The sequence below is a fragment of the Rutilus rutilus genome (assembly GCF_951802725.1).
Source record: "Rutilus rutilus genome assembly, chromosome: 2".
In the NCBI taxonomy this organism is placed as follows: domain Eukaryota; kingdom Metazoa; phylum Chordata; class Actinopteri; order Cypriniformes; family Leuciscidae; genus Rutilus; species Rutilus rutilus.
The window spans coordinates 41,780,929-41,807,475 of record NC_140210.1 but is presented as its reverse complement, the minus strand read 5'-3'; the positions used below and the strand labels follow the sequence as shown (position 1 = coordinate 41,807,475).

The window sequence follows — 26,547 nt, the reverse complement described above, 5'->3', positions numbered from 1 at the left end:
TAATGCAAACAGGAAAGCTGCTTCAGAGTCAAATATGTCAACGTAAAACAGTTTGCCAGAATTGTAAACATGGTTTTGGATTAGCTTCAAGATTCTCCTCTGTTGAGATGATGGCGGGTTTGTTTTGGTAGTGAGTTTAAACAGGAAAGTGGAAGAAGAGAGAGATCAAGCATTAAAATCCAACCCAGACATTTTAATTCCACTGACCATCACTCACCTTCATACCACAGATGGTTTCATTACAACCGCAACCCATGTTCGCAAGCCGCTTTCTCTCAGTCAGTCCTCCTCCCTTTTCTATAGAAGTCAGTTGTGATATAGTTTTTAGTTCATTTTTGGTTGGACGTGGACCAGGGGTGTCCAATCCCGTTCCTGGAGATCTACCTTCCGGATCAAACCCGACTGAAGCAGCTCATGAAGGTCTTGATCATTACAGACCGGTGTGTTGGAGCAGGGATGGACCTGACCTCTGCAGGATTGGACACCCCTGGACTTGGACATTCATTTACCCCAGTTGTTGATGAAATTTCCAGTTTAAGTTATTGGACTGCAAAAGAAACCACAGGAGAAAGCAGTACCTCTCATGCCCTACAGGGGGCGATACCTCCATTGTGCAACCCGCTTACCAACAAAGCAAAGGCTGTGCAAAGGTACTATTCCTGCAGTATATAGTATGTGAAGTGTGCACTGTATGCATAGAATACAAAAATGTGTAGTATTTAACAGAGCACACTGCACGGATTACTGTATCCCATAATGCGTTGTGCTCAAATTCATCTTCCATGGTCAGTGTGAATAAACTGGACATAATGTCTTCTTATCTCATTACATGGTAAGACATTTTGAAGACTTAAAGGCAGAATTTGGTCAGACTTTGAAACTCATATTTTTGAGATTATAAAAATAAACATGCAACATACTGAGGTAAATGTAGCTGTTTGAAACATATATCAGTGCTTATTGTTTTACATTCACTGCTGTTCAAGTTGGGTGTCCATTTAATGTTTGTGAAAGAATAAGGCTGCATTTATTTGATCAAAAAAATACAGTAAAAACAGTAATATTGTGAAATATTATTACCATTTAAAGGAACTGTTTTCTTTTTGAATATATAGTAACTTATTCCTGTGATCAAAGCTGAATTTTCAGCATCATTACTCCAGTCTTCAGTGTCACATGATCCTTCAGAAATCATTCTAATATGAGGATTTGATGCTCATGAAACATTTCTGATTAATATCAATGTTGCAAACAGTTGTGCTGCTTCATATTTTTGTGGTTACCTTGATAGATTTTATTGCGGGATTCTTTGATGAATAGAAAGTTCGAAAGAACATCATTTATTTGAAATAGATATCTTGTGTAACATAAATGTCTTTACTGTCACTTTTGATCAATTTAGTGCACCCTTGCTAAATAAAAGTACTAATTTCTTTAAAAAAAAAACAAAACAAATTCTTACAGACCCCAAACTTCTGCACATTAATGTACTTTTTAAACTATGTACTGTATATAATATTCAGAAAGCAGTACACTAGCCCGTGCCAAACACAGATGAATCACCCATGTGCAATAATAATGATATAACACACGTGTTGAGGTATGAATTTTTATGTGAATAAACCCACACTCACTGAAAACCAACCAAACACACACACACACACACACACACATAGTGTGAATATACAGCTCAGCTCACTTCAGTCGAATCCAGAACAATCATTAGTACCTTTTCAAAATCTCATCGACTGTCCAGATGCATCTAAGCGCATTTATACCGCAGTAAATGGTGTATGAGAAACCTTCAGTTGCATTCATTGGGCGTTTATGAACCTTTTCTGTCATATTTGACACATCCAGCAGCATTATATACAGTTATGGGCTTTGTATTGAATTGCTTTGCACAGATTAGATCGCAAACTTCCGTCAGTGTGACGTAGGCATCTGGTGGTGTGACGAAGGCGTCTATCGCTCCCGGACTTTTGTCTGCAGAATAATGACTCTTGATTTCAGGTGGCACTTGAGTTGAAACACGAGACTTTGTTTCGACCTTTCAGGCCACTTGAAGATTCACCTGGTTCCAGGTGAGAGGTCACGTGAAAGAACCTCCCGGCCCAGAGCGAGTACGTCCAGGTCTTGAGGCATTTCTTTTTTTCTGTATTGTTTACTGATACAGTTGATCTGCCCATCACAGGGAACACGAGTCCCGGCGGCCATCTTGAATCCGTCTGGCGCCTCGCTCCGAGAGTAAAGCTGTAGGGGTTTCTTTAGGGTGTCTGTACCGTTGAATAAAGGCCGTTTATTGTGATGCAAGTCAAAATCCAATTTCCGAATCCGCCCGAAAAACTCCGGGTCCGTGAGCAAAGGATCGATCCTCTCGCCAAAAAGCCTGAGTGTGTAATGAAAAAGAGTTGAAATCATTTATGAGGAAACACTACTGGCGACAGCACGGTCACAAATCAATTCAGCTGACATTTCTGTCAAAACCCCCGCTTTCATCTTTATCTTTTCCTGTGGGTTGAGACATTAACTGATTCCAATGTCATAAACTGTCTCCACTTAGTAATTGAGTGACTAATTAATTGGACTGGGCGGTTTGTACCATGTGACGGTGGAAATGTGGGATGGTGATTTTGCTGTACAGTTGCTGTGAGTTGATTTTGATCAATTATTTTTATAAACTGCTCTTGCAAATTAAAGCAGGTTTAAAGTGGGTTTTGTTGTTGTTGTTGCAAGAACCAATTTTGGTTCCCCAAAGAACCTTTGAGTCAACGGCTTTTAAAATAACCTTATTTTTAGTGTGAAAAAAGTGTTAATAATCCAAAGAACCTTTTGTGGAATGGAAAGATTCCATGGATTTTAAAGGATTTTCCTTTAAAGAACCTTTATTTTTTTAAGAGAGCATGAAGAAAACTGAAAAGGTGAACAAACATGAATTTGACTATTAGCTGGGTCGAACCGCCGTGAGGGATGTTTCCATACAGGGGAATCCCTGGTGCAGAAGCGTACCTCTCGTCTGCTGTGTTCAGCAGGATGGCAGGGGTTTGTTTACATGTAGTGCCACTGACTCTCCAGACCCATATTCACTCCCCCAAGACCACCCAGAGCCGCTGAGAGAGAGAGAGAGAGAGAGAGAGAGAGAGAGAGACTTTCATGAAATCACAAACACATCTACTGCCAGCCTTGAGAATGGATCATTCTCATCTTGTATATTCAAATGTTTTTTGTGAATTTTGAGTAAATGTTTATTATTAATTAGTTATTTCATTTCAGTAATATTGTATACATCTAATTTGCTAAAATAAATGTATATCTATGCATATAAACACTGTATATAAACCATATATTGCAGGTGGACTGACATTTTTATGACAGTTAAGCAGTTTTTTTTGTAATGCATTATTTTCAACAACACAAAAATGTAATTTACAAAAATATAGTAAAAACAGTAATATGGTGCAAGAACATGTCCTGTATGACACATGTCCCACTGAGATAATAATAATCATACACACACACACACACATATATATACAGTGCAATGCATAAGTGAATACACCCATGCTAAAGTTGACTAAAAAGAGGAATAAAAAATCATATTTTGGAAATTGAACTTAATGCCTTAATTTAAAAAATTAGGAAAAATCCAACCTTTAAGGACACCAATTTTCTTTGTGAATGAATAATGTATCGTAAATAAATAAATGTTCTTCCTTAAAATACATGGTGCATAAGTGAGTACACCCCTATGTTAAATTCCCATAGAGGCAGGCAGATTTTTTTTTTAAAGTTTTTTTTTTTTTTTTTTTTTTAGGATACTATGCATCCTGATAAAGTTCCCTTGGCCTTTGGAATTAAAATAGCCCCACATCATCACATAGCCTTCACCATACCTAGAGATTGGCATGGGGTACTTTCCATAAGATCATCTCTCAATGCAAATCAAACTAGCTTTTAGGCTAACTGAAATAAAATCATGCCAATCTCTAGGTATGGTGAAGGCTATGTGATGATGTGCAGCTATTTTAATTCCTTTAATTTAAATCTGCCTGCCTCTATGGGAATTTAACATAGGGGTGTACTCACTTATGCACCATGTATTTTAAGGAAGAACATTTATTTATTTACGATACATTATTCATTCACAAAGAAAATTGGTGTCCTTAAAGGTTGGATTTTTCCTAATTTTTTAAATTAAGGCATTAAGTTCAATTTCCAAAATATGATTTTTTATTCCTCTTTTTAGTCAACTTTAGCATGGGTGTATTCACTTATGCATTGCACTGTATATATATATATATTCTACTATTAAGTGTTTTCTATTTGAATATATTGTAAAATGTAAACTGATGGCAAAGCTATCAACTAATTAGAGAACTAATTAGTGAAATCAGCTGGCTGAGTTCATGGCTGGAATAAACATACGGCAGGACTTTTACTTTCTGTCCCCTGGACTTTACACCTCTGAAGAAATATTTATTATTATCAATTAAAAGCTAGCAATAAAAGCTTCATATTCATGTGGAAACTGTTATGGAACTGTTGACAAATAGAAATGTCAACAGAACAGCATTTAATTGAAATAGAAATCCTTTGCAACATTATAAATACCTTGACTGTCACTCAATTTGTTCAAAATCTGTCCTTGCGGTATAAAATTATGAATATCTTTAAATATAATATAAATATAAATATCGAAAAATTGGGATTTTTCTGTGTTATAGTAACGAGAAAGTTTCCTTAAATGTCATAAACACATCAAAAAACAATGCAATGATGGCTTCATTTTCTTTAAGCAAAATATAATCTCTTATATATTGATTATGGTGTGAATCATCCTTTTATAGAGCGTTTTATAAATGAAGCAGTGCTTTGCTGGCTTCAGTTCATTTTCACCCTCAAACATTTGAGCATTCGTTGATGTACCTGGTGGTCTGATGCCCATGTGCGACTGACCGTCCATTACGAAACCTCCCATTGGCTGACCATCAGGGGTGTACGGGCCACCGTGACCTACTGCACACACACACACACACACACACACACACACACACACACACACACACACACACACACACAAGACAGTTAAGAAGGTCAGGCATATCCACACATAACAGCTTCCCAAAGGAAATGTGTAAACTGTCACAATGTTAAGAACACTTCCTTTCCAATCCACCCTATACATTTACTGAAACCAAGCTGTGTGTGTGTGTGTGTGTGTGTGTGTGATGGATAAGGCTGAGTTCAACTAATTCATCCTAAACAAGGTCATACAGGACATGTTCTTGCGTTTAAAAATAGCACAACAGAATGGGACCAAAAGCATGTTTGGAAATACATGATTGGTCCATTGGTTTAAAACTGATGCACATTAAAACTTGTTGTAAAACTTTGTTTTTTGATTTTGCATACATGCAATTTGCTACACAAACATATATCTAAGCACATATATGCTATATATAAACCATATATTGCAGGTGGACTGACAATATTCTTACGAGAATTAAGCAAACTTTATAAACATTACATTTTTCATTCCCAATAATACGTAAGAAGTCTCTTCTGCTCATTTATTTGATCAAAAATACAGCACAGTAATATTGTGAAATATTACAATTTAAAATAACTGTTTTCTATTTGCATATATATAACATGCTAGTTTATTCCTGAGATGCAAAGCTGAATTTTCATCATGTTTGGAGACAAATGATTGTTTCCATTGTTTTAAAACTGCTGCACATTAAAACGTGTTCATTTGACTCCTTCAAAAGCATGATACTTGTGGTGCAAGACACTGAAATAAACAGCAATGCAACAGCAAAAGTCATCCATCTGTCGCATGCTTGCATAGACCCAATAATTAAAACATAGTGCAGATTTCCTGGATGAAAGAGCATTTTATGCAGTTTAGCTCTGAGGATTGAAACAAAAATCCGTCAGTTTTACAAGGCACTTGCCTGCGCGGTTGGACTGGTCGATCATCGGCTGGACGATCCTTCTCCTGGCATTGATAAACCTGATGGAGCAAAGCAAAGAACGGTCGAAATGAGCATAAAAGGACATTTATTTTTTTTATTAACGTGCTGGCTCCTTTCAAACGCAAGCATCAATAAAATTTATGGTTCTGGATCTGAACAAACATATTTGAAAAAGTATTCAACTTTGGCGCGCGGCTCATCCAGCACAGTTTGTGCTTACAGACACGAATGATTTCTCAAATCATGCAGCTTATTAAGTCTAAAGAGAACAGATTTGGGTGAAAACGGGTGAAAATCATTGTCATGTCGGCGAATTCTGCATATGCAAACACGGCTGACATTTACAGAACACAAAAAAAAACCTAGTTTATTTGAACACAGAACATAAATTAACACAGAACTTCAATGCTTTCCGCATTTATTCCCATGCTATGCTTGACCTATGACCCCCTGACTCGGTGACCTCACACCCCGGGCAGCAGCCCAGCTCTGCTCTTTCTCAGCCTGAAAAATTCCCCGTGACCTCTGACCTTGGAGTGCCAGGGCACAAGTCCACACATGATTAATGACCCCTCTGCGTCACCTCAGGTGCTTCGCTTCCATTCGAACCTTCACAAAGGAGGGGAAGTTCTACTTTTAATTCATAGGAAGTGAATTACACACACTGACCATGTGAGCGTTCTTTCCATTAGAGGAGAAGCCTGCCTCTACATCAAGTTTTCCAGCCAACTTTGACCAAATCTAAACATTCACAACAATATTCCCTTATTGCAACAAAGATGCATTTTCTTAAGAAGCAAAACTGCATAAGAGACAAGGACTCATTTTCAGAGAATGGATGAATTATGTTATTTCTCTTACTGCACTCTTGAATAATAAGAAAAATAAATGCTTTGAAATCAACTCTTACACAATTTTATTTTACTTTTTTTAAAAATCTTGTCTTAAGTATGAAATTCATATGGGAAAACTGGACAAAAATACAGATTTAGAAAAAAATTCATATACACCTGTTCAGAAGTTTAACAAAAAAATAATAATATTTGTATTAGACAAATATGCATTCAATTGATCAAAAGTGACTAAAGACATTTATAAACTTACTATTTATCAAAGAATCATGAAAAAAAAGTATCCTGGTTTCCACAAAAATATGAAGCAGCACAACAGTTTTCAACATTGATCATAATCAGAAATGTTTCTTGAGCATCAAATCATCATATTAGAATCATTTCTGAAAGATCATGTGACACTGGAGTAATGATGCTGAAAATTCAGCTTTGATCACTGGAATAAATGGCATTTTTCAATATACTCACATAGAAAACACTTATTTTAAATTGTAGAAATATTTCACAATATTACTGTTTTTACTGTATTTTTAATCAAATAAATACAGCCAAGCACATTACTATTCCCAGTGCAGAAGTGAGAATGTACCAATTAAAATGTCTATATTTTATAAGATTTTATAATACATTTTCCATGTAGTGTTGCATCCCACAGCTTGAGAAGCACAGGCATAGATGAATGTTAAGAAGCAGTAAAAACAGAGATGAACAGGATGAGCAGCGTGACGAGCAGGTACGATAAACGCTTTTTTTGCGGTTGTTGAGCGCTAGCATCTCTCTCAACTCCGCCCGTTAGGTGACCAATCAGAGATAAGAGCCGTTTCCCCAGCGGGGACGAGCCCGTCCCACTCTTTAAGGGGGTTAAAAGCTGACCCCTCACTGAACCCCTCTTCTCACCACGAGACCAAGTTTACGAGCTTCATGCCTCTGCCTGTTCACTCCAAACACACACACACACACACACACACACACACACGTACACGGCCCAACACGCACGCCAAACACATAACAACACTACGCAGCAAGTGAAATATTTGGGGGCCCTTTCTTGTACACAAGGGAGCAAAGAAACACATAGTACCTTTACTGCACAATCCAACACAGAACAAACCTGCTGTGCCATATAGGCTCATTTATATAGGAAGAGCTAGTCTATGTGGGGTTCAAATGCTAAGATCTACTATATACAGTGCGGCTGAAAGAATCCACTAGTAAAAATACTTCTATTCTGAATTTTAATACAAAATATTTACTTGCAAATTTGATTGCAAATGCTGTATATAGTGGGATTAATGGTTGTTGTTGTTTTTTTTTTTCAATTTAATACAAAACATTTATTTTCTAATTATATTATCAGCATAATTTGAGTGAAAATAATTTTAGTTAATGCTCAATTTTCATGCTCATTGTCAGAAAGAAATAGTTAAATCAATAAAGTTAATAAAGTGGGAAATATCAGTTTTCATTTCCAAACATTCCTTTTGCCATTAATTGTAATAATCCAATAATCCAATACAGCAAAAGATATAAATAACTGGCTTAGAACCATTTTTTGGGGTGAAAATACTAACGTACCTAAATATATATATTTAATATTGTGTGTGTGTAACAATATTAAATTAATAAAACATTTATAAATAATTCAGCATTTTATATATATAGCATCTATGTAGCATATAGTGGGGTTACTTGTTTTTTTGCAATTTAATACAAAATATTTATTTGCAAATGGTATTATCAGCATAATTTGAGTGAAAAAAAAACTTAAAGAAATAAAATTTAACAAGAATTTCAGTTAATGCTCAATTTTCATCCTCATGCATTTAAGATCAAAATGTACATATTTCTTTATTTTTATGTCATCGCTTTTTTTTTTTTATATTCTGAAAACTTATTTTCCCGGCTTGAATAAAAACAAAGATTTTCTATGTGGTCTCTTTCTGGACCCCACCGTACATTCCTAGGCCTCCCAGTTTATATTAACTCACCCTGTGATACTTGTAGCCTATTGAACCTAAAACTCTACAGTAAATGTTCCTGTCTGGAAAGCATAGACATAAAGTTATCTTTTAGTCCCACTGTATTGTGAGGTCATTCGGAGGACAGTGTTCCTCTTTACGAGTGTGTGTCTGTGCGTCTCCATGTTTAAATAAACCAGTCCAGCTGTTCCCTGTGATAATTTCTGTTTAATTTGACAGCAGCTCGTTTTCGCCCCTCGCGTTCCCTCACCTGTTTCCTCTGCGCGCCGGAGCTGCACACACACACACACACACACACCGCTTTCTGCGCTCTTGTTTGTGTTGGGCTTTGAAGAGCACCTAATGTATTTTCACTCCGGTTATTAAAATACTAATTAGTTGTCATTTTGATTATGAAGGGCTCTTGAGGGTCTAAATACTGTTTACGGTGACGAGCAAAAGCCAAAGACGAGAAAATGTTCTGCCAATTAAAATGCACAACAAAACAAAAGTCAAAGAAATGATTAAATATGACTGAATCAACCTGACGACACACACAGTCCAAAATGTATATTTTATACACAGTCCAATATTTTCTAAAAGCAATGAATTTGTATTTTGTATGATTTAATTATTAAAAAATATATATTTTAAATATATATCACAGTGGAATATAAGAGATATCTTGTGCAAATAGCACAAGATGAAAACCTTTCTCAAAAAAGAAAAAAAAAATATTTTTTGTTTTGGTGACTTGAGGAATATTCCACATAATGGTGTTCTGCTAATAAAAAGCTCTGGCGAAGAACAAACTTACAGTACACAACTTCGTCTAGTAAAATGAACAAGCAGACATGTTAAAATAACCGTTTTGTTTAAGTTCTGCTTACAAATCTCAACTTAAATCTGTAAGTTGCCTAAACTTTTGAAATTGAGTTACCTGTACTCAAGTTTTATGGTAACCTCTACAAGTACACAAGTTAACTCCACAAAGTAGTAGAGAGTAGTATCAAGTAAAAAATGTTACTTGAAAATTTTGAGGCAATACGTTTCCACAGCTTTTCTAAGTAAAGTCAACTTGTCACTTTTTACAGTGTAGAGCTCAGCAAATTAAAGGACTGTAAAGAAACCAGTCCAGATCTTCAATCACCACACCTAACATTGTTTAACTCTACTTGTCAGTTACTATGGCAGAAGCAGTCGGTTTATGTCCTTGTAGAAATGTTTCTCATGAATCATGACTGGTGCCGGGACACCACAGCTCATTTCCTTTCACATTAAGCCGGATCAGAACATACACTCTTAAAAATAAGACTTCTCCATTGGTTCGTTTCAGCAAACGGTTATAAAGAGCCATTTTTCACTCTATAGGGTTCTTGAGTCGACTAGCGGTTCTCAACTGGAAGGCCACAAGGAGTGTGCGAAATGTTAAAGGAATTTCTGCGTGGGAAAAAAATGCTAAATGCTTGAACTAACCATGTAATCGTGCACAGTTAGGATAGCAGAACAGATACGGTTATCAGCGTAGAAGTTGATAGGGAGGAGAAAACCCTTCCTGTATCTATTGCTGTTGACGGCCAAAGCTGTGAGTTCAATCAGAAGCACAAATTAATCTAAAGCTAGTCAAAGTAGACAGATGCAAACATGGACAGGTTGCCTGTCGTGCCTTTAAAAAACAAAAAACTTTGAAAAATGATCCAGACTACATTAACTCAGGGTTCAGTTGCTGCAAGCAAAGCATTGTTAGTGTCGACCACAGTGTGTTTTAGCATTTAGCATCTATCTATCTATCTATCTATCTATCTATCTATCTATCTATCTATCTATCTATCTATCTATCTATCTACTGTACCCCAGTTTCCACAAAAATATGAAGCAGCGCAACTGTTTTCAACATTGATAATAATTAGAAATGTCTCTTGATCCTCTAATCATCATAATGATTTCTGAAGGATCATGTGACACTGAAGACTGGAGTAATGATGCTGAAAATACAGCTTTTATCACTGGAATAAGTTATATTTGACAATATATTTAAATAGAAAACTGTTATCATACATTTTTTCACAATATTCCTGTATTTACTATATTTTTAATCAATGAAATGCAGAAACTTTTCTCAAAAGCCCCAAACAACACACTCACACACACACACACACACAATGTATTGTACACTTTATGTCTAGTCTCAGTACTGCAAAAAAGATCTTGACGTTACACATTCTATAATGTAACATCTGTCGTGACGTAGAAGAACTAAAGATTATTTGATGACCGTGAGAAGCTTCTCCTTTGGTGTCAAGGATGCAGAACCCTTTTTCCTCAATAGAAATAATAGCATACTTTGATACTTTCACATCTGTATTTTTTCAACCTGATGCCGTGTTTGTCTGATGTGATCAGCCCTTACCAGTTGTTGACCTGCAGGATGGTCAGTCCAGTGTCCTGGGACAGCTGCCTCTTCTGCTCCTCGGAGGGGTACGGGTGCTACGGGCCGCAAACATCGACAGTTACAACACTAGCAAACAGAAGAGTAGCAGTACAACAGTAGAATTGCAAGAAAAAAAACAGGACACAAAGGACCAGGTTTCAGTTGCATTTGTTCTTCTGTTGAACTGTGTTATGTGGCTGTAGGGTGTTTGCATATGCAGCCAAACAAATTCCTTGTATATCTTGGCAAATGAAGCCCTAAACTCTAAAGGAAACCCCATGCGCTAATCGGAGAGTTGCCAGCTGGGATTTAGACGCCAAGCCACAAAGTCATTACAAATTGCTATCCTGTAACCAAGGGTGACGGCTCTAGCAAGCACCAAAGCCTTTCTCTAAACCCAGAGGATACGCACACAGTGACAGGGGAGGTCTCAACCTGTAATTAGACAACAACTGATCCCGGGTCAGCCGTCTAAACCTCAACGAGATCTATAAATAAAGAGGAGTGAGCATTAAACTGATCCTGGAGCAGGAGTTTTACAGCAGAGACTATAAACACCTCACCCATGAATGACTCTCTCTTAACACCTGTTGCATGCCGAGAGCTCTGGTAGCAAATGGTGGGTAACTTTACGACCGAGTGAGCCATGCTGGCTGGAGGTGTGTGTATGTGTGTGTGTGTGTGTGTCCTGTGAAACTCAATGAAGAGTTAAAGGTGTGTGTGGGGTCATTATCCTGTTTACAGAGGCAGTAAAACTGTTAGGGCTCTAATGATCTGTAATTCAGGGTGAACGGTACTTAAAAAGCTTCTAAAACACACCCAGCCTCACCCGCCGCTGCAGCTGTGTGAGTGTGTGTGTGTGTGTGTGTGTGTGTGTGTGTGTGATGGTCCCTCTATTGTACTCAAACACTGAGTCTAGACTTTAGACTATTCTACTTAAACTCTACTATACCAGTGGTTTTCAACCGGTGGGTCACAACCCAAAAAACCCCACAGACAGCAGGGATGAAAAACAATACGAGATCCAAGCACTAAATCTAACCATCGGGGAAAAAACGTGCTCGTGTCATGACAATACTTTTGCATATTTTTTGGTTCAGTTAATGGTAATATTAAATTACAATATCATTTATATATTTGAAATAATATACAAATATTGAATTGATTTGATACATACACGTATGTGTTATAATAAAGCATTGTAATATTATAATGAAGATATTAAAATAAAATACATCTATGTAAAATTATTTTATTTTTATTTGATATGTCCTTATTTTATTAATATATACGTTTTTGTTTTTCTCAAATGATAAATAATATATAAATGTTTAAATTGTGTGTGTATATACATAAAGTATTATAATAATAAAGACGGATACAAGTATTATAATAAAAAAATTTTTTATAATGTATTTATTATTTAATTTTGATTTAATATTTACACACACACATATATGTGAGATAAAGTATACAAGATAAAGCATGTATATGTGTATATATATATATATATATATATATATATATATATATATATATACTGTATATATATAATGCTGAGTTATATATAAATGTTTTATTAATTTAATATTGTTATACACACACACACACACACACACATATACAGCATATATATACCTGTGTGTGTGTAAAAGTATGTTAGTATTTTCACACAAAAATAGTTTTAAGCCAGTTATTTATATCTTTTGCTGTATTGTATTATTGTATTATTACAATTAATGGTAAAAGGAATGTTTGGAAATTGATATTTCCTTCTGACACACAGCAAAATATATAAATAACTGGATTAAAACCACTTTTTGGTGAAAATACTAATGTGCCAAAGACTTTTGCACAGTACTGTAAATATAACTTAATAGATTTGAAGTAGTTAGCTAGTACTTTCTCAAATGAGTAGCTTTATGGTATGTAGAGTATACTTTGATTTATAAGTAGCTTGTTACTTGGCAAAGCTAGTTTTAAAGTAGCTTCTCCAACACTGCATAAAACAGATTTTCATTTCTAAAAAGATGTTCCCACAAAGACCCAGCAGGCCGACTGTGATTTTCATTAACTTTGTAGCTACAGTCTTGAGTGAATCCCAAAGTGAGGCATGACTTCTCAGTCCGACGGTTCTCCGTTTCATCTCTGCGTCTCCGCGTCTCCGCGTCGCCCCCCTCCCCTCTGCGTTTACGGGGGGGGGGGGGGGGGGGAGTCTGGCCGTGATGAATCACCTCTCCTCTCTTTCATTCTCTCCAACAATTTTCCTTTCCGCATCCCTTTCTTTTCATGGGCAAGGACGGAAATTCCCTGTAGGTCTAGCAGAACCCAGGTCCCCAGGAGGAGCTGTCAGAGCCGTAATGGATGGTGTTTTGATAACAGCGAGTTCGACCCTGGAGAGACCCTGGGGGGGGGGAAGGAACCCCAGCAGATCCATCCTCACACAACATGCCCGTGCAGTTAGGCTAAATGAACTCCATCGCGCCCACCCCGCCCCCAACAAAGCCCTCCGCTCCTCATTTTTTGAGACTGACGCTAATTGCGGCTCCCTCATTACAACCAAATGCTCCACCGCTTCAAAGGAAAAGTACACCTGTGGAGAAACCGGCTAAAACAGTAGCATGAAAGCCTAGAAAGTATAAATAAAGCCCCCAAACAAAAGGCACCCCAGCTAACAAAAATATGTTCCAAGAACGTTTTGGCAACGTCGCCATTAAGCTTCCATTCTGAAACGTTCGAAAAGTCCAGTTTTTAAAACGTTTGGGGAACATTCCATTTGATGATTCTACAAACTTTTAAATGTTCTCTGAACATTCTAAAACAAGTTACATTTAAAAAAACGTTAGATGGATGTCCAACCAAACGTTCCATGAACCATGGTATAAATAATAAAACATTCTGGGAACAGTATTAACGACCAGATAACTTTGAACAAACGTTCTATTAATTTTACTGAAAAAACATTCATTCGTAACATTGTTCTGAGAACGTCTATCACAGGTGGGTGTTAAATAAGTGAAATACAGTGAAAATTGACTGATGAAAATTATGGGATTATTTAATAACCTTCATATTGTTCCAAAATGCAGGTTATTGGGCTTCAAAACTCAATGCAGTTCTTTTTCATGCAACAAGGAAACTATCAAGCTCCAAAAAAAGCACCATAAAAGTAGACAAAATGACTCACGCATCATGAAAAATAACAGCACATGGTTTTGAACAATAAGAGTGAAAAAATAATGAGCTAAATCTTTAAACACGATGCCTTTGGTCTGCTCTGCAGCTGAATTAGGGGTAATCAGCGAGCGGAGGTCTGCGAAATCACATTTACAACTGACAAACATCAATATGGAGATTTAGATTGATCAGAGCCTGGGAATAGGCGGGGTGGAAAAACATATGAATTATGTTTTGCATGCACTGCTCATATTTCTAAACTTCAAACAGAAGGATGCCGTAATGTCTGAGGTGGCGCTGCACGGTGTTTGTGTGCTTGGCGGAGCTGAACGGATCGGGGAACTGTACTGGAATAAAGGTTGGGGGGCGCGTTCTTTTACGCACACGACCTTTGACCCCCCTAATGATCTCAGGGAATGTTGTAATGTCATCTATCTGCATGCTCGCCGCCTTAATCGGCGCCTGAAGGAAAGTCCTCGCGTCTAGAATCCGCATTCTCAGTGTTTACCTCCAAATCACAAAGATGGATGTTCAGGTGTTTATGTGCTCAATTACCAAACAATATTTACTTCACCCTGACATCACTCCTCCAGTCTAAAGTGTCACATGATCCTTCAGAAATCATTCTAATATCTCGAGAAACATTTCTGATTATTATCAGTGTTGAAACCAGGTTAGGTTTAGCGTATCTGAAAATGTTGCCTACATAGTGTGTTTGAAAGGAGCTGATTTGCTGACGCTGTTATTTGTAGGTTTCAATTAAAGATCTTGAATATGCATAGCCGCAGTGACTGGTTAGCACATGTTCAGCTCTTTTCTGTCCTCTTGTGACTCTTATATAAATCATAAAACGTTTCTTCCATAACGTTGGTCGCTCAGGCAGCCGTGTGTTCTGCTGCTTCACATCTGCTGGCAAGAAGGGAACAAACTACCCACTAATTACCCAATCCAAATCACAGCCTTTATGTGGGAAGCATATGAGCTAGTGTTTATGAGGTAGTGTGAGCGCCTATTTGTTTGGAAAGAGATTCAACAAGTTTCCGAATGAGAGAGGGGGAAAATGAGGATGCAGAAACAAAGGCTAAATGTCTGGTCAGATTATATATTCAAAGCCAGAGCGAGGGGGAGGGGCTCTGAGCTGTGCCCGCCCACTTTACCATGGAAACCGTTATCACACCGTACACATGACAACAGTAAGGAAACCCTGCCTGTGTTTCATCCCAATATATTGTTACACCGGTCATTAGTGCATCTGTGTGTGTGTGTGTGTGTGTGTGTGTGTGTGTGTGTGTGTGTGTGTGTGTGTGTGTGTGTGTGTGTGTGTGTGTGTGTGTGTTCAATAAGCCTCTAGGCAATGTGGGAGCGTCACTGAGCTTGAAATAATGCAGGCGTGCAGGTACAGACTCGCCGGCACGAGCTTCTTATCATGTTCTGTGCATCTGTAAGCTGTTTTATATGCCTATATGTGTGTTGATGAGCTTCAGATTAAGTTTCAAAATGGAGACGCACAACTTTAGGTTACATGATTACTACTGAGCACCTTATAATGATCCTTATAATCACATAACTTGCATTTATCTTGGGCTGCTTTCATTAATCTCAAAGTAGTTTTCGTTTCTGAAAGCCATAATTGTCATTTACATCGAACTGCATTGAATAACTTTTGTTCAGCACGTGCTGGTTTGGTTTTTACTCTGTTACAAATTAACACACATAATTATGATCATAAGAGAGACATGTTTTACCGTGAGGTGCTGGAACAGCCATGCCCTCATGATGTTGGTTGCCACTTTGGGAAAAATGCCTCTTTTCTTGTTGTTCTTCCTCTCTCTATCGGGGTCTTCCTCCTCTCCTGTGCTTGGAGAGGCGACACTCTGATCCAGAAAGTCACCTGAGAAAAAGAAACCAACTATTAACATGTTTAAGATAGTGACAGTGAACTTAAGTATGTTTTTTTGTTTTGTTTTTTGTATTTGCTTAGGCTGCATTCATTTTTTAGAACAAGGTTTTAAGATTTTCAAAAACGAGTAAATGCAAATCCATATTTAGTTGGATGTATTTCCACCAGTAATGTACAGCGACAGTACTCGATGCATTTTCAAAATGCATTTCAAACACATTATTTTTTATTATACTCAAAATACATCATTCCAACAAATTATTTCACTTCTGTTCAATATGGTTTAATTTAGCAGTTAGTTTTATTAAAGGGGTAATATCATGACTCATTTGTAGGGCTGGGCGGCATGAGGATATATATCGTTAGCACGGTATATAATATCGTTAGAGGTTTTACTATATCGTGTATATCGCGGTATGTAAATATATAGCACTATTGACACTTCAGAGTGATGAGAAGCATGAATGAGAAGATAGAGCGGATGTGCTTGATGTTAAAAAATGTTACAAGTGCAATCTATCTTAAAATTAGCTTGTGTTGACTGGCACACTGCCAAAGTGCGCACGCAGAAATCTGCCACTCAGAAGGCATTCGTGAATTTGGGACGTGCTCAATGTTAAAAAGTGTTAATAAGCACAAAGGATAAGCAGTGAAAAAGAGCTCGATGCGGTGCTCTTGCTGACTGACACACAGAAAGCCGCGTCTCTCGGCATGCGATCGTGAATTCAGTTCTCTTTCACGTCTTGTTGCGCTTGAATGGTCGAATACACACGCAATTATGTCAAAATGCCCATCCTGTGAAGTATTCATGTAAACACAGCTGGTTATGTCTCAGGTGAAAGTAAACAGTTGGGTGTAAACCGGATGTGTATCAGTGTAATGGATCTGTGCGTTTGGTCTTAAAGTGACAGCAGCCTAATATTCCTGCTTAATGTGAATCAGACAAAAGAGAAAATCACTTAATGCTCTTGAATGAATCACTTTTTTAGCTTTAATAAGAATACATTTATATTTAATTAATTAATTTGATTATTATATTTATGAACTAATATGTTAAATAAACCTATTTTACCTGAAAAACTTAATTTGTTTAATTCATATTTTTGTTTTTGACATATTTTTGTATTTGTCCTATTGTTTGTAATTTGCTTCTTTTTTCTTATTTTTAATAACAGAAATTAGAATAACACAAAATAACTATATTATTACACCCCTACTCATTAGGAGCCAGCATTTCCTTTCTGTACTGTAAAAACAGTAACTTTCAAAGCTAAAAACTTCCTTCTTCATTGAAAAATAACCATTTATTAAAAAAAAAAAAGCATAAACATCTTGTAAAGGTGATGTCAGACAATAAAATACTGCAGTGTAAAATGTGTAACCTGCATCTGTTATAAATAGCAGCTGAAAAGAGCTATTTCTACCTGGTTAAACCCATACAATTAGTTTTGCTGGTATGAATTAATGTATGTAGGATGATTCAGTGATATTAAATAATATTTTTTGACTTGAATAGAACCAGGTCATTTAGAATGTACCATTTTTAGGTTATATATTTTTTTCTCATTTCACATGCAAAAAGGCATTTATATAGCCTTAACAGCATACAAGCAAAAAAGAGCGCAGAGAGAGGGTACAAAATGTCAACAAACTTTACATAAAAAAATAAAAACATATAACCTGGCTTCTGAAAAGACAAATGTTTACAGTATAAATAATGCTCTAGGACAGACTCTGTGCTTCATTGTGATCATTTATCCGTGTGTTTGTCTGTCTGTTGTTTCTCTTTCTCGGGTAGAGAGATATTCTGTCCGAGCCAGACTCACAGCTGCTGCGCTGAGGCAGAGCGGACAAAACACACACACACACACACACACACACACACACACACACACACACACGCAGATGCGGTGCTCGGGGAAGTATGTACTCTGGTTTTTATTGGCCATGGTTGGTGCTCAGAGCAGAGGAGCCCAGAGAAGAGTCTTTATATCCATCATGCACCATTTCCTGTCCAACACACATCCACACACAAACACACACACACACACACAAAAGAGGCTGCAGTTATTTAGGAGCAGTCTACCGATGTGTGTACATGCGTGTACGTGTGTGTGTGTGTGCAGTCGGAGACCCCCGTGGTGGTGCTAAAGTGTAAATGTATGCTAGAGATGACAAACCTGCTGCAGATCTGTTTCACTTGGCACACAGCGAGCTCTTGCGTGTGTATCTGTAGCATAGCGTGCAAGTGTGTTACCGTGCTCGCTGCTGTTGTCTCCATTGTGTGAGCCGGCGCGTCTGCTGCAGGCCGCCGGAGCTTCAGAGGAATGAACAGATGCCGCGTCGTCCTCTCTCCAGAACACCTAGAGAGAGACAGGTAGACAGAGTAATAAGCGTAATATATTATTGGTTAAGTACAGTATAGCGGCGCATACCAGAGGCGTGCTGTAAGGAGTAATACAGAACACATGCTGCAAGAGCAAACAGTTTCATAACGCTGGATATAAACACACGCACAAACATCTGCACGTAAATTAAAAGACAAACAAACATACACAAACGGGACCCATCTTGTTAGCTTTCACCGATGAAGCGGATGGATACGGTTCTGAATGCTGATTGGTCAACTGAGCGTTCGAACTGTGCTAAAATACATAATATGATAACAGCTTTGACGTGAAACACCTGTTCATCTGGTCAGTGTGTATATCACTGCACAGCGCCCAACTGAGAACGTTTACATGTCAGTGACTAAAAAATTTTTTTTTTATGTTTTAAAGATGCAATCTGATCAGTGTGTTGCAATTAACTGACACTAAACCTATAGAGAAATGTCTTAACCAGAGATCAGACACCATTCAGAGTGAGATGGATTACATTAGGAGAGACCGGGGCTAGTTATCACATTGATTACTCCATAAACATTCACACATTTACACACACACACACACACACACACACACACACACACACACATATGTGTGTGTGTGTGTGTGTGTGTGTGTGTGTGTGTGTGTAAATGTGTGTATATATGGAGTAATCAATGTGACAACTAGCCCCAGTTAGTTATATATATATATATAAATATAGTGGGTTTATTTGTGACTAAATCTCTGCATAGATTTAAGTTATATATGTATATATATATATGTGTGTGTGTGTGTGTGTGTGTGTCTGTGTGTATATATACACAAATTTAGGAAAAATAATCTCCTAAGAACGACTCAAAATTCTTCAAAAATAGTGTGGTTTATTGTGTTCACTTTTTACACAAATGCAATTAAAAAACATGATGAAATTGGAATTGTAGCTTGGATGATATACAAAAAATTAACCTATTTTAAGTGGATTTTGAATTTGTGTAATTGGATTTACCTTACATGTCCCAATGTGACAATTTGCCCCGGCCTCCCCTAAATATTCAATGCATAAATTAATTGTATTTAGTTATTTTAAATTTGTTAAATTATCTCATATCTACACACCAGACTACAGATTTTATTCAGTTATGAGTTGTTTGGGAAACTAATGATTCAAAAATGGGACAAAAAAAACTGTATTGTCACTTTTTTTCCTTGTACAAATAAGGAGCTGTTTTAAAGTGAGCATCTCTGTGGAATAAGGAGACGGTCTCTTGCGAAACATATAATAAATCAAGATTTTCAACCAGGCAAACATAATCCTTAACATTCCAAATGCAATGATGGTGACTCACAAAAAACCCACATCATTAAGGGAAATACAGTCATCATCACATGACACAAAACTCACAAGCATCCATACAAATAATGCAGTAAACAGTAAAGACAGTCAACAACGCTTCAGTGATAGGTATTCAAGACATACACAGCACTAATGAACTCTGATGGATTATTTACACACTAAATAATTAACCCTGCCAAGTTTGCTGTGTGTGTATATAGATGTATTCTGAAATAACAACATATATTTATTTATTTTTGATTGGTGGGAGGCACTTCAAATCCTTGGTCTGAACTATACTTGGTCAGTATTGGAATGGACAACATATACTTGTATTATCATGTGATCTGTAATAATTTTGTGGGACGTTGTGTATATTTAATTATGCATAACTTGTACACTGTAATGTGAAGGTTTCATTTAACCTCAAAAGAGCAAAAAAGATTCATTATAATATGACAGAAGAGTGATTCTCTGCTGTTATTTAATATAGACGACGGGGACGGATAGTCTGTGGCCGTATTGTATCTCATGAAACAGGAGTTTCTGGCCTCCCCACAAAAACAATCTCTCCAGGCTAGTGTTTCAAGTTCCCTTCGCTACTGTATTTGAGCAGGTGACCAATCTATTCAACATTTTTAAATATATTCATATATTATGGAAAGGCTATATTTTGGGTGCTTTTAAGTTTGTGGTTTTCTTCTTTTTTTTTCTCTTTTTTTTTGTAGTTCACAAATGAATTTTTAAAAGTACAATATTCCATGTAATGTCTCAATTATTGCGTGGTCATAAAAGATGCATGCATAATAAATATAGAAGAATTACAAAAATATTTACACAGGTTTCATGTCAACCGTGCATTTGCTGAAAAAAAGTGTAACACTTTACTTAAAGCATTTATGTATGACGCATTATTAAAAGTATTTGTAATGCATTAATTATGTCTTGTAATGCACCTTATATTATAATACGTAGGCCTATCTAAAGTATAGTGCATTAAAAGCATTACAAATAACCAATTTCAGATGTAACAAGGAATCTGCAAATATTATAATGCATTTTACAATTATTTATGAAAAATATAATGCATTATAGCATAGGCTACATAATGAATAATCCATTATTCATAAAGGCTTTAAGTGTTAAACCGAAAAGAAAAAATTCTCACCACAGGCCCAGAGAAATCATAATAATATTTTTTTTTTATCTTTTCTATTCTTTTCATATGTTCTATATCAGCTCCATATCATTACTAAACTTTTAGCCTAATAGATCAAGCAAATCACTTTTTCTTGATAAAGTCTTAGCTTCATAAAATACTGTAAAAAGTGATCAGTTGACTTATTTGACTAAGAAACCTGTTGTCTTAAAATTATTGAGTAATAAACTTAATGCGTAGGCCTAATTGAATTTGACAATTCCACATAACTTAATTTTTTCAATTACTCATGAAGTTTATTTAGAGGCAATGGGTTTCCTCACTTTTTTTTTAAGTTAAGTCAACTGATCACTTGTTCTAGCTTTGTACAAAGCAAACATATTCAGCACTGCCCGTTTAAAAGCACACCAATGCAGAAGGAGTTTATCTGAAGGCTTGCCTGGTCTGTCCCTCCCGGGGTGCGTGTAAATTCCTCTCCGTCAGATCTGGATCCCCCCTCTTTATCATCCACCACCAGATCAATGGGCATCTTGCCCTTCAGACAGCTGATGTAGCGGTGACAGAAGTTGTCACACAGCTCATGCACCTACGATGAGAAATGAGGAAAGACAATTAACATTAATGATAGGCCTATGTGTTATTTACATGTTGACGCACGTCATATATACACGCAGCCTAATGCACGTAATATAACGAAATAATAGTAACACTTAACAATAAGGTCTCATTTATTAACATAATGCGTTACCTAACAAGGAGCAATTCATTTGTTACAGGCTAGGTTATTTATTAATCTTTGTTAATGTTAGTTCATAAAAATCCCGCTGTTCATTGTTTGGTCATGTCAGTGCATTAACTATAATATTAACAAATACAACATTTGATTTAATAATGTATTAGTAAAAGTTGAAATGAAAATTAACTAAGATTAATACATGCTGTAGAAGTATAGGCTAGTTCGTTAGGCTATTAGTTAATGTTAACTAAAGTAGTTAACTAATGTTAACTAATGAAACCTTGTTGTAAATCGTTACCATAAAAATAGAAATTATAATAATAATTGAAAGCCAAACCTTCTCTAATTCGAGCAGATGAAATCGTAACACTTGAATGGCTTGAATCATCTAAAACGAAACGACATATCATGTCACAAAATGGCTTTGTGGTTATTGTTTTATTTTATCCAGTTATAAAAAAAGGAATTCAATTGGTGTAAAGTAAAAAAAAAACTATTAGCAATTGTCTCAAACTACAGGGCGACCTACCAAATTATCCAAGTCTGGATTCGACGAGAAGAAAGGTTTTTCCGCCCTTATCTGAAATTAAAAAGACAAAACAAAACAAACAATAGCGATCGTATCGTTATCCCGGAATATCGATTGTATAGCCTACAATTGTCGTACACAATTACATTGGGCTGTGTTGTTGGTTGTTATTACAGTGTTTTTTTATTTAAAAAAAAAATTATATAGGCAAGTAGCCTAATAATAACCGGTTGTTAGAGAAGTAAACCGAGGGCCTGACCTGTTTTGAAAATACTGTAATATCTTCGTCAAATGACTCTGACGAGCAGACGTCGCCGGTCACCCCGCTCTCTCGAGGCGTACACGTCGCTAATTCACATTTCTCGAAAACTAGTGCAAGCAGAGGGAAGAGGGGGTGCCTGGAAAACAAAACACATTCACTGGAGTTTATATAGACTATCTGTTCTGCATCAAGCACAAGACATTCGGCTTCAAGGCCCTGTCTTTTCCCCCCCTCTCCACACCTTTTCAAATAATGGAGAAATCTAAAATAAACTGTGATTTTTATGTGAGCATTTAAGTAGGCTACATTTAAAATTGTATGCAAAAATGATGGTTGAGACAGCAGGCCAATAGCATTAATTCCATATCAATGAAAACATACGTAGCCTAATAAAAGTGAATTTGTAGTCTTCATTTTAAGGGGGGGAAAAAAACACTGTCAGACACGTAAATATTTCCTCAATTTCAGAATTACGAAGTAGGCTATAGCAGAACATCGTAAAAAAAAAAAAAAAAAAACATTGCACAAAATAACAAGCGACTACATCGAAAAATATTTTTTACTTAGACATTCTGCCCTACATCCTAACTCATCGACATAATATAATAGGCAGCATGGGGTATTAATCACACGTAGCCTACCCGTAAATGGCGTCTTTGTCCCGTTTTAGCGCGTCGTTAACGGGCGCCGGGCCCCCGGGAGCCCCGGGGTGCGCGTGCGGGTGCGGGTACTGGTGAAGCGGCGGGCCGTGACTCACGTGAACCGCCTGCATCGCTCTGGCCGCGTGAGGATCCCCGTACATCGGAGACGGGATCCCGACCGCATCCATGCCGTAATGCACCAGATCCTCGTACTGAGGAAATTCACAATGTGGAAGTTAAAACTCAGAATGGGATTTTTGTTGTACACACACCTTTACACATAGGCTACACTCTTAAAAAAATAAAGGTTTCAAAAGGTTTCGCAGCGATAGTAGAACCATTTGGGGTTTCCCAAAGAACAGAGTTCTGAAGAAGGTTTTATTAATCTAAAGAACCCTTTTCCACTATAAAGAACCTTTTGTGCAATGGAAAGGATCCATGGATTTTAAAGGTTATTTATGGAACTATCGACACCAGTAAAGAACCTTTATTTTAACAGCAGGCACTTATTTGTTTAAATTGAGCATCAAACCCGAATTACACGTCAGTAGTTTCATACTTAAAGCAAATTAATTAACCAGGGATTAGTTTTAATTTTTAGGCCCTTTGTGACTTCAATGTGCAAGAACGTACAGCTGAAAATATTAATCATTGCAATTACTTCTTTAAAACATTTTTGGACCTGTTTTTACACATTAAACACATGGAACGTTTTAATTCACATCTGATGTAAATTTTAAATATGTTATCTTAAATTACCGTATCATAAGAAACTGATTTTTTTTTTATTACTATTTACAATTATTATTTCAACTCAGTTTTCCTGTTTACGATAGCTGAATTTCAAAATGCACAAAAAGTATAGTGTAACAGAGAAATGTAGCAATGTTTTAACTGCGTATTAAATAATTACTGAAATTAATATCGATGTTTTATAGCATTAAATCGGTCTCGCACAAGTACCCAACGACAGCAATATGAGTTATGAACCGGCTGTAAGCATCAAGTTACACTTTTGGCTGTCAGCTAAATATGGAATTTTAGGATAATAGGCTACTTAAAATAAATGTAAAAAATATATATTTGAATTTAATCAAAAATAAAATAAAGAATGATTTTTATAAAAGCATGCTGCATGAAAAAAATATCATGACAAAAAAGAAAAGAAAAAAACGTTTTTTTTTTTGGTGGTTTCACTTGTTGCTGCGTATTCCAAAACAATTTATGTGTATAAACGCACACACACGATTCATTGAAGGAATTAAAGGACATCTGACTGTAATTATGTCCAATGTTTTATCAGCGTCTGAGCAGAATTAGTCTTGACGGCCACGTTTGAGGGTTTTTACGCACCCGTTGCGCCATGAGGACTCCGCGTCACCGACTCCCTGTTCTCAACACGTCCAGATCTCAGTGCCGCGAGCCCGGGGAGCCCCACACCGCACTCACAACTCTCCCGAAGTTCCCGTGCTGAACAATAACATTGTAATCCACCCCAAACACTCAGCTGGTCAGCTTTCGCAACAAACGCAAAGCTGGATATCAGTAAGTTAGAATTCCAGTTCTCGACGCTCCGAAACAGCCGAAGTGCGCGTCTGACGTCTGCCTTGTTTTTCTATTTCCAGTCGAAGATTTGTAGCCAAAAGGTGAAAAAGCAAACTCCATTCGGGGCTTTGATCGTTTGGCTGGTTTATTCCTAATGCAATAACACCTCTATGAGATGTGAGGAGCGCGGAGAGGGAGGAGGAGGAGGAGTAGAAGAGGGCATTTGGACTTCTTAAAGGAGACGTAAAAAAGGGAGACCAAAGCGAACCCGTGCGTAAAGGGCGCACTACTCTATACGGAGCAGGACACTGGGAAAATGCCTTTTAGAAACCAAATTAAAGTTTTCAAGAAAAAAGACAAGTCGCATATTAATTAAAATGTAAATAATAATAATAATAATAAGAGGATCATATTAGACCAGCAATAAGCCAGCCAACAATTTAAGTTGCATGGTAACTCGTCTGATGACCAGCTTAGATTTGCAGTGTAGACCAGTTAGAAACCAGTTTTTGTCCCATTATATCTCATCATTCTGACACATATAACGGACAGTTCTAAGTTTAACCCATTTGGTTTTATTTAGAAAGAAACTGAATATTAACATCATAAGAAATGTACAATATAATCCCACGGTTTCACAGACAAGGCTTAAACTAGTCTCAGACTAAAATGCCTGTTTGAGCTCTTTTAACTGAAAGCAACTTGCACTGATATAGCTTAAAATATGCCACTGCCGTTGTTTTCTCAAGATGCACTCCATGTTTTAAGTGCCATCAACTGTCTGGTTACCAACATTCTTCAAAGCATCGTCTTTTGTGTTTTCAGCATAAGTTAGAAACTCATACAAGTTTGGAACAACATGTGGGTGAGTAAATGATGACAAAATGTTCATTTTTGGGTGATCTATCCCTGTAATCCTAGCCCTGTCTGTGAAACCAGGCCAATACGCCTCAACTCAATAAATGAATACAAAGCTGTTATTTTGTGTAACATTTTTACTTTGTAAATTCCTGAAAATACACGCATAAATGGATTTAACACTGTTTATTTACTAAATACATCTGATGTAAGTCAGGGAAGGAGAAGACGGAAATGGACTGTATTTTTAACCGTTCTCTTGGCGCCCTCTACTGGCAGTACTCATGTTGAAAGGATTCCCACGTCACGGAGACTCGATTGCATTCCCTGCTTAACGTGGAGTTGAAAACTAAATACCTTTCTTTTTTTTTATTTGAACCCTTAGCCTTTATCGTTTAACCTTTAATGTTAACTGACAATTACTAAAGTTTTTCTATGTAAACTGTTTTATCAAGACTGTTTCTAAAAAAATACTGTCGAAAATATATGATCAATAAGTTATGACAACATGTTTTTAAATTGCTTTAATTCATCAAAATAAGTTAAGCAATTTTCTACTTTTTTACAAGTTATACAAGATCCAACTAAGTTTTAAAGTCGGTTTAATGTAATTTAAGTTGAATTACTTAAACATCCAAGTTGAATTGTAGCCTACTCTGTTAAAATTAATTTACAGTGTTTTTTTTTTTTTTTTTTTTTTGCATATCTGTGAATTTGGTTCCATCAGCATAAAAGTTATTATTTGTAACCGCCTCTTTTTACCTCGAGGTGGCGGCATATGATCTGATTTGACGCAACGCGTAGCGAATGGACAGAACTG

General features: G+C 36.7%; 1 protein-coding gene across 2 annotated transcripts; it reads right to left on the bottom strand.

The window, feature by feature from the left end:
• Window positions 1-1,595: 1,595 nt before the first annotated feature.
• On the bottom strand, window positions 1,596-25,057 carry meis1a (Meis homeobox 1 a). Of its 2 annotated transcripts, none has more exons than XM_084401773.1 (13): window positions 24,678-25,057; window positions 23,325-23,536; window positions 22,681-22,819; window positions 22,422-22,472; window positions 22,230-22,280; window positions 21,596-21,742; window positions 18,553-18,658; window positions 16,141-16,286; window positions 11,198-11,274; window positions 5,958-6,016; window positions 4,927-5,016; window positions 3,010-3,110; window positions 1,596-2,389 (listed from the first exon to the last, which is right to left on the bottom strand). In XM_084401773.1, the coding sequence occupies exons 1-12, from the start codon at window positions 24,687-24,689 to the stop codon at window positions 3,049-3,051; spliced, it is 1,152 nt and encodes a 383-aa protein (XP_084257899.1). In that variant the 5' UTR covers window positions 24,690-25,057; the 3' UTR covers window positions 1,596-2,389; window positions 3,010-3,048. The 2 variants fall into 2 exon arrangements, with proteins under 2 accessions (XP_084257899.1, XP_084257900.1); XM_084401774.1 differs by having other exon boundaries at window positions 4,927-5,013.
• Window positions 25,058-26,547: the final 1,490 nt, after the last annotated feature.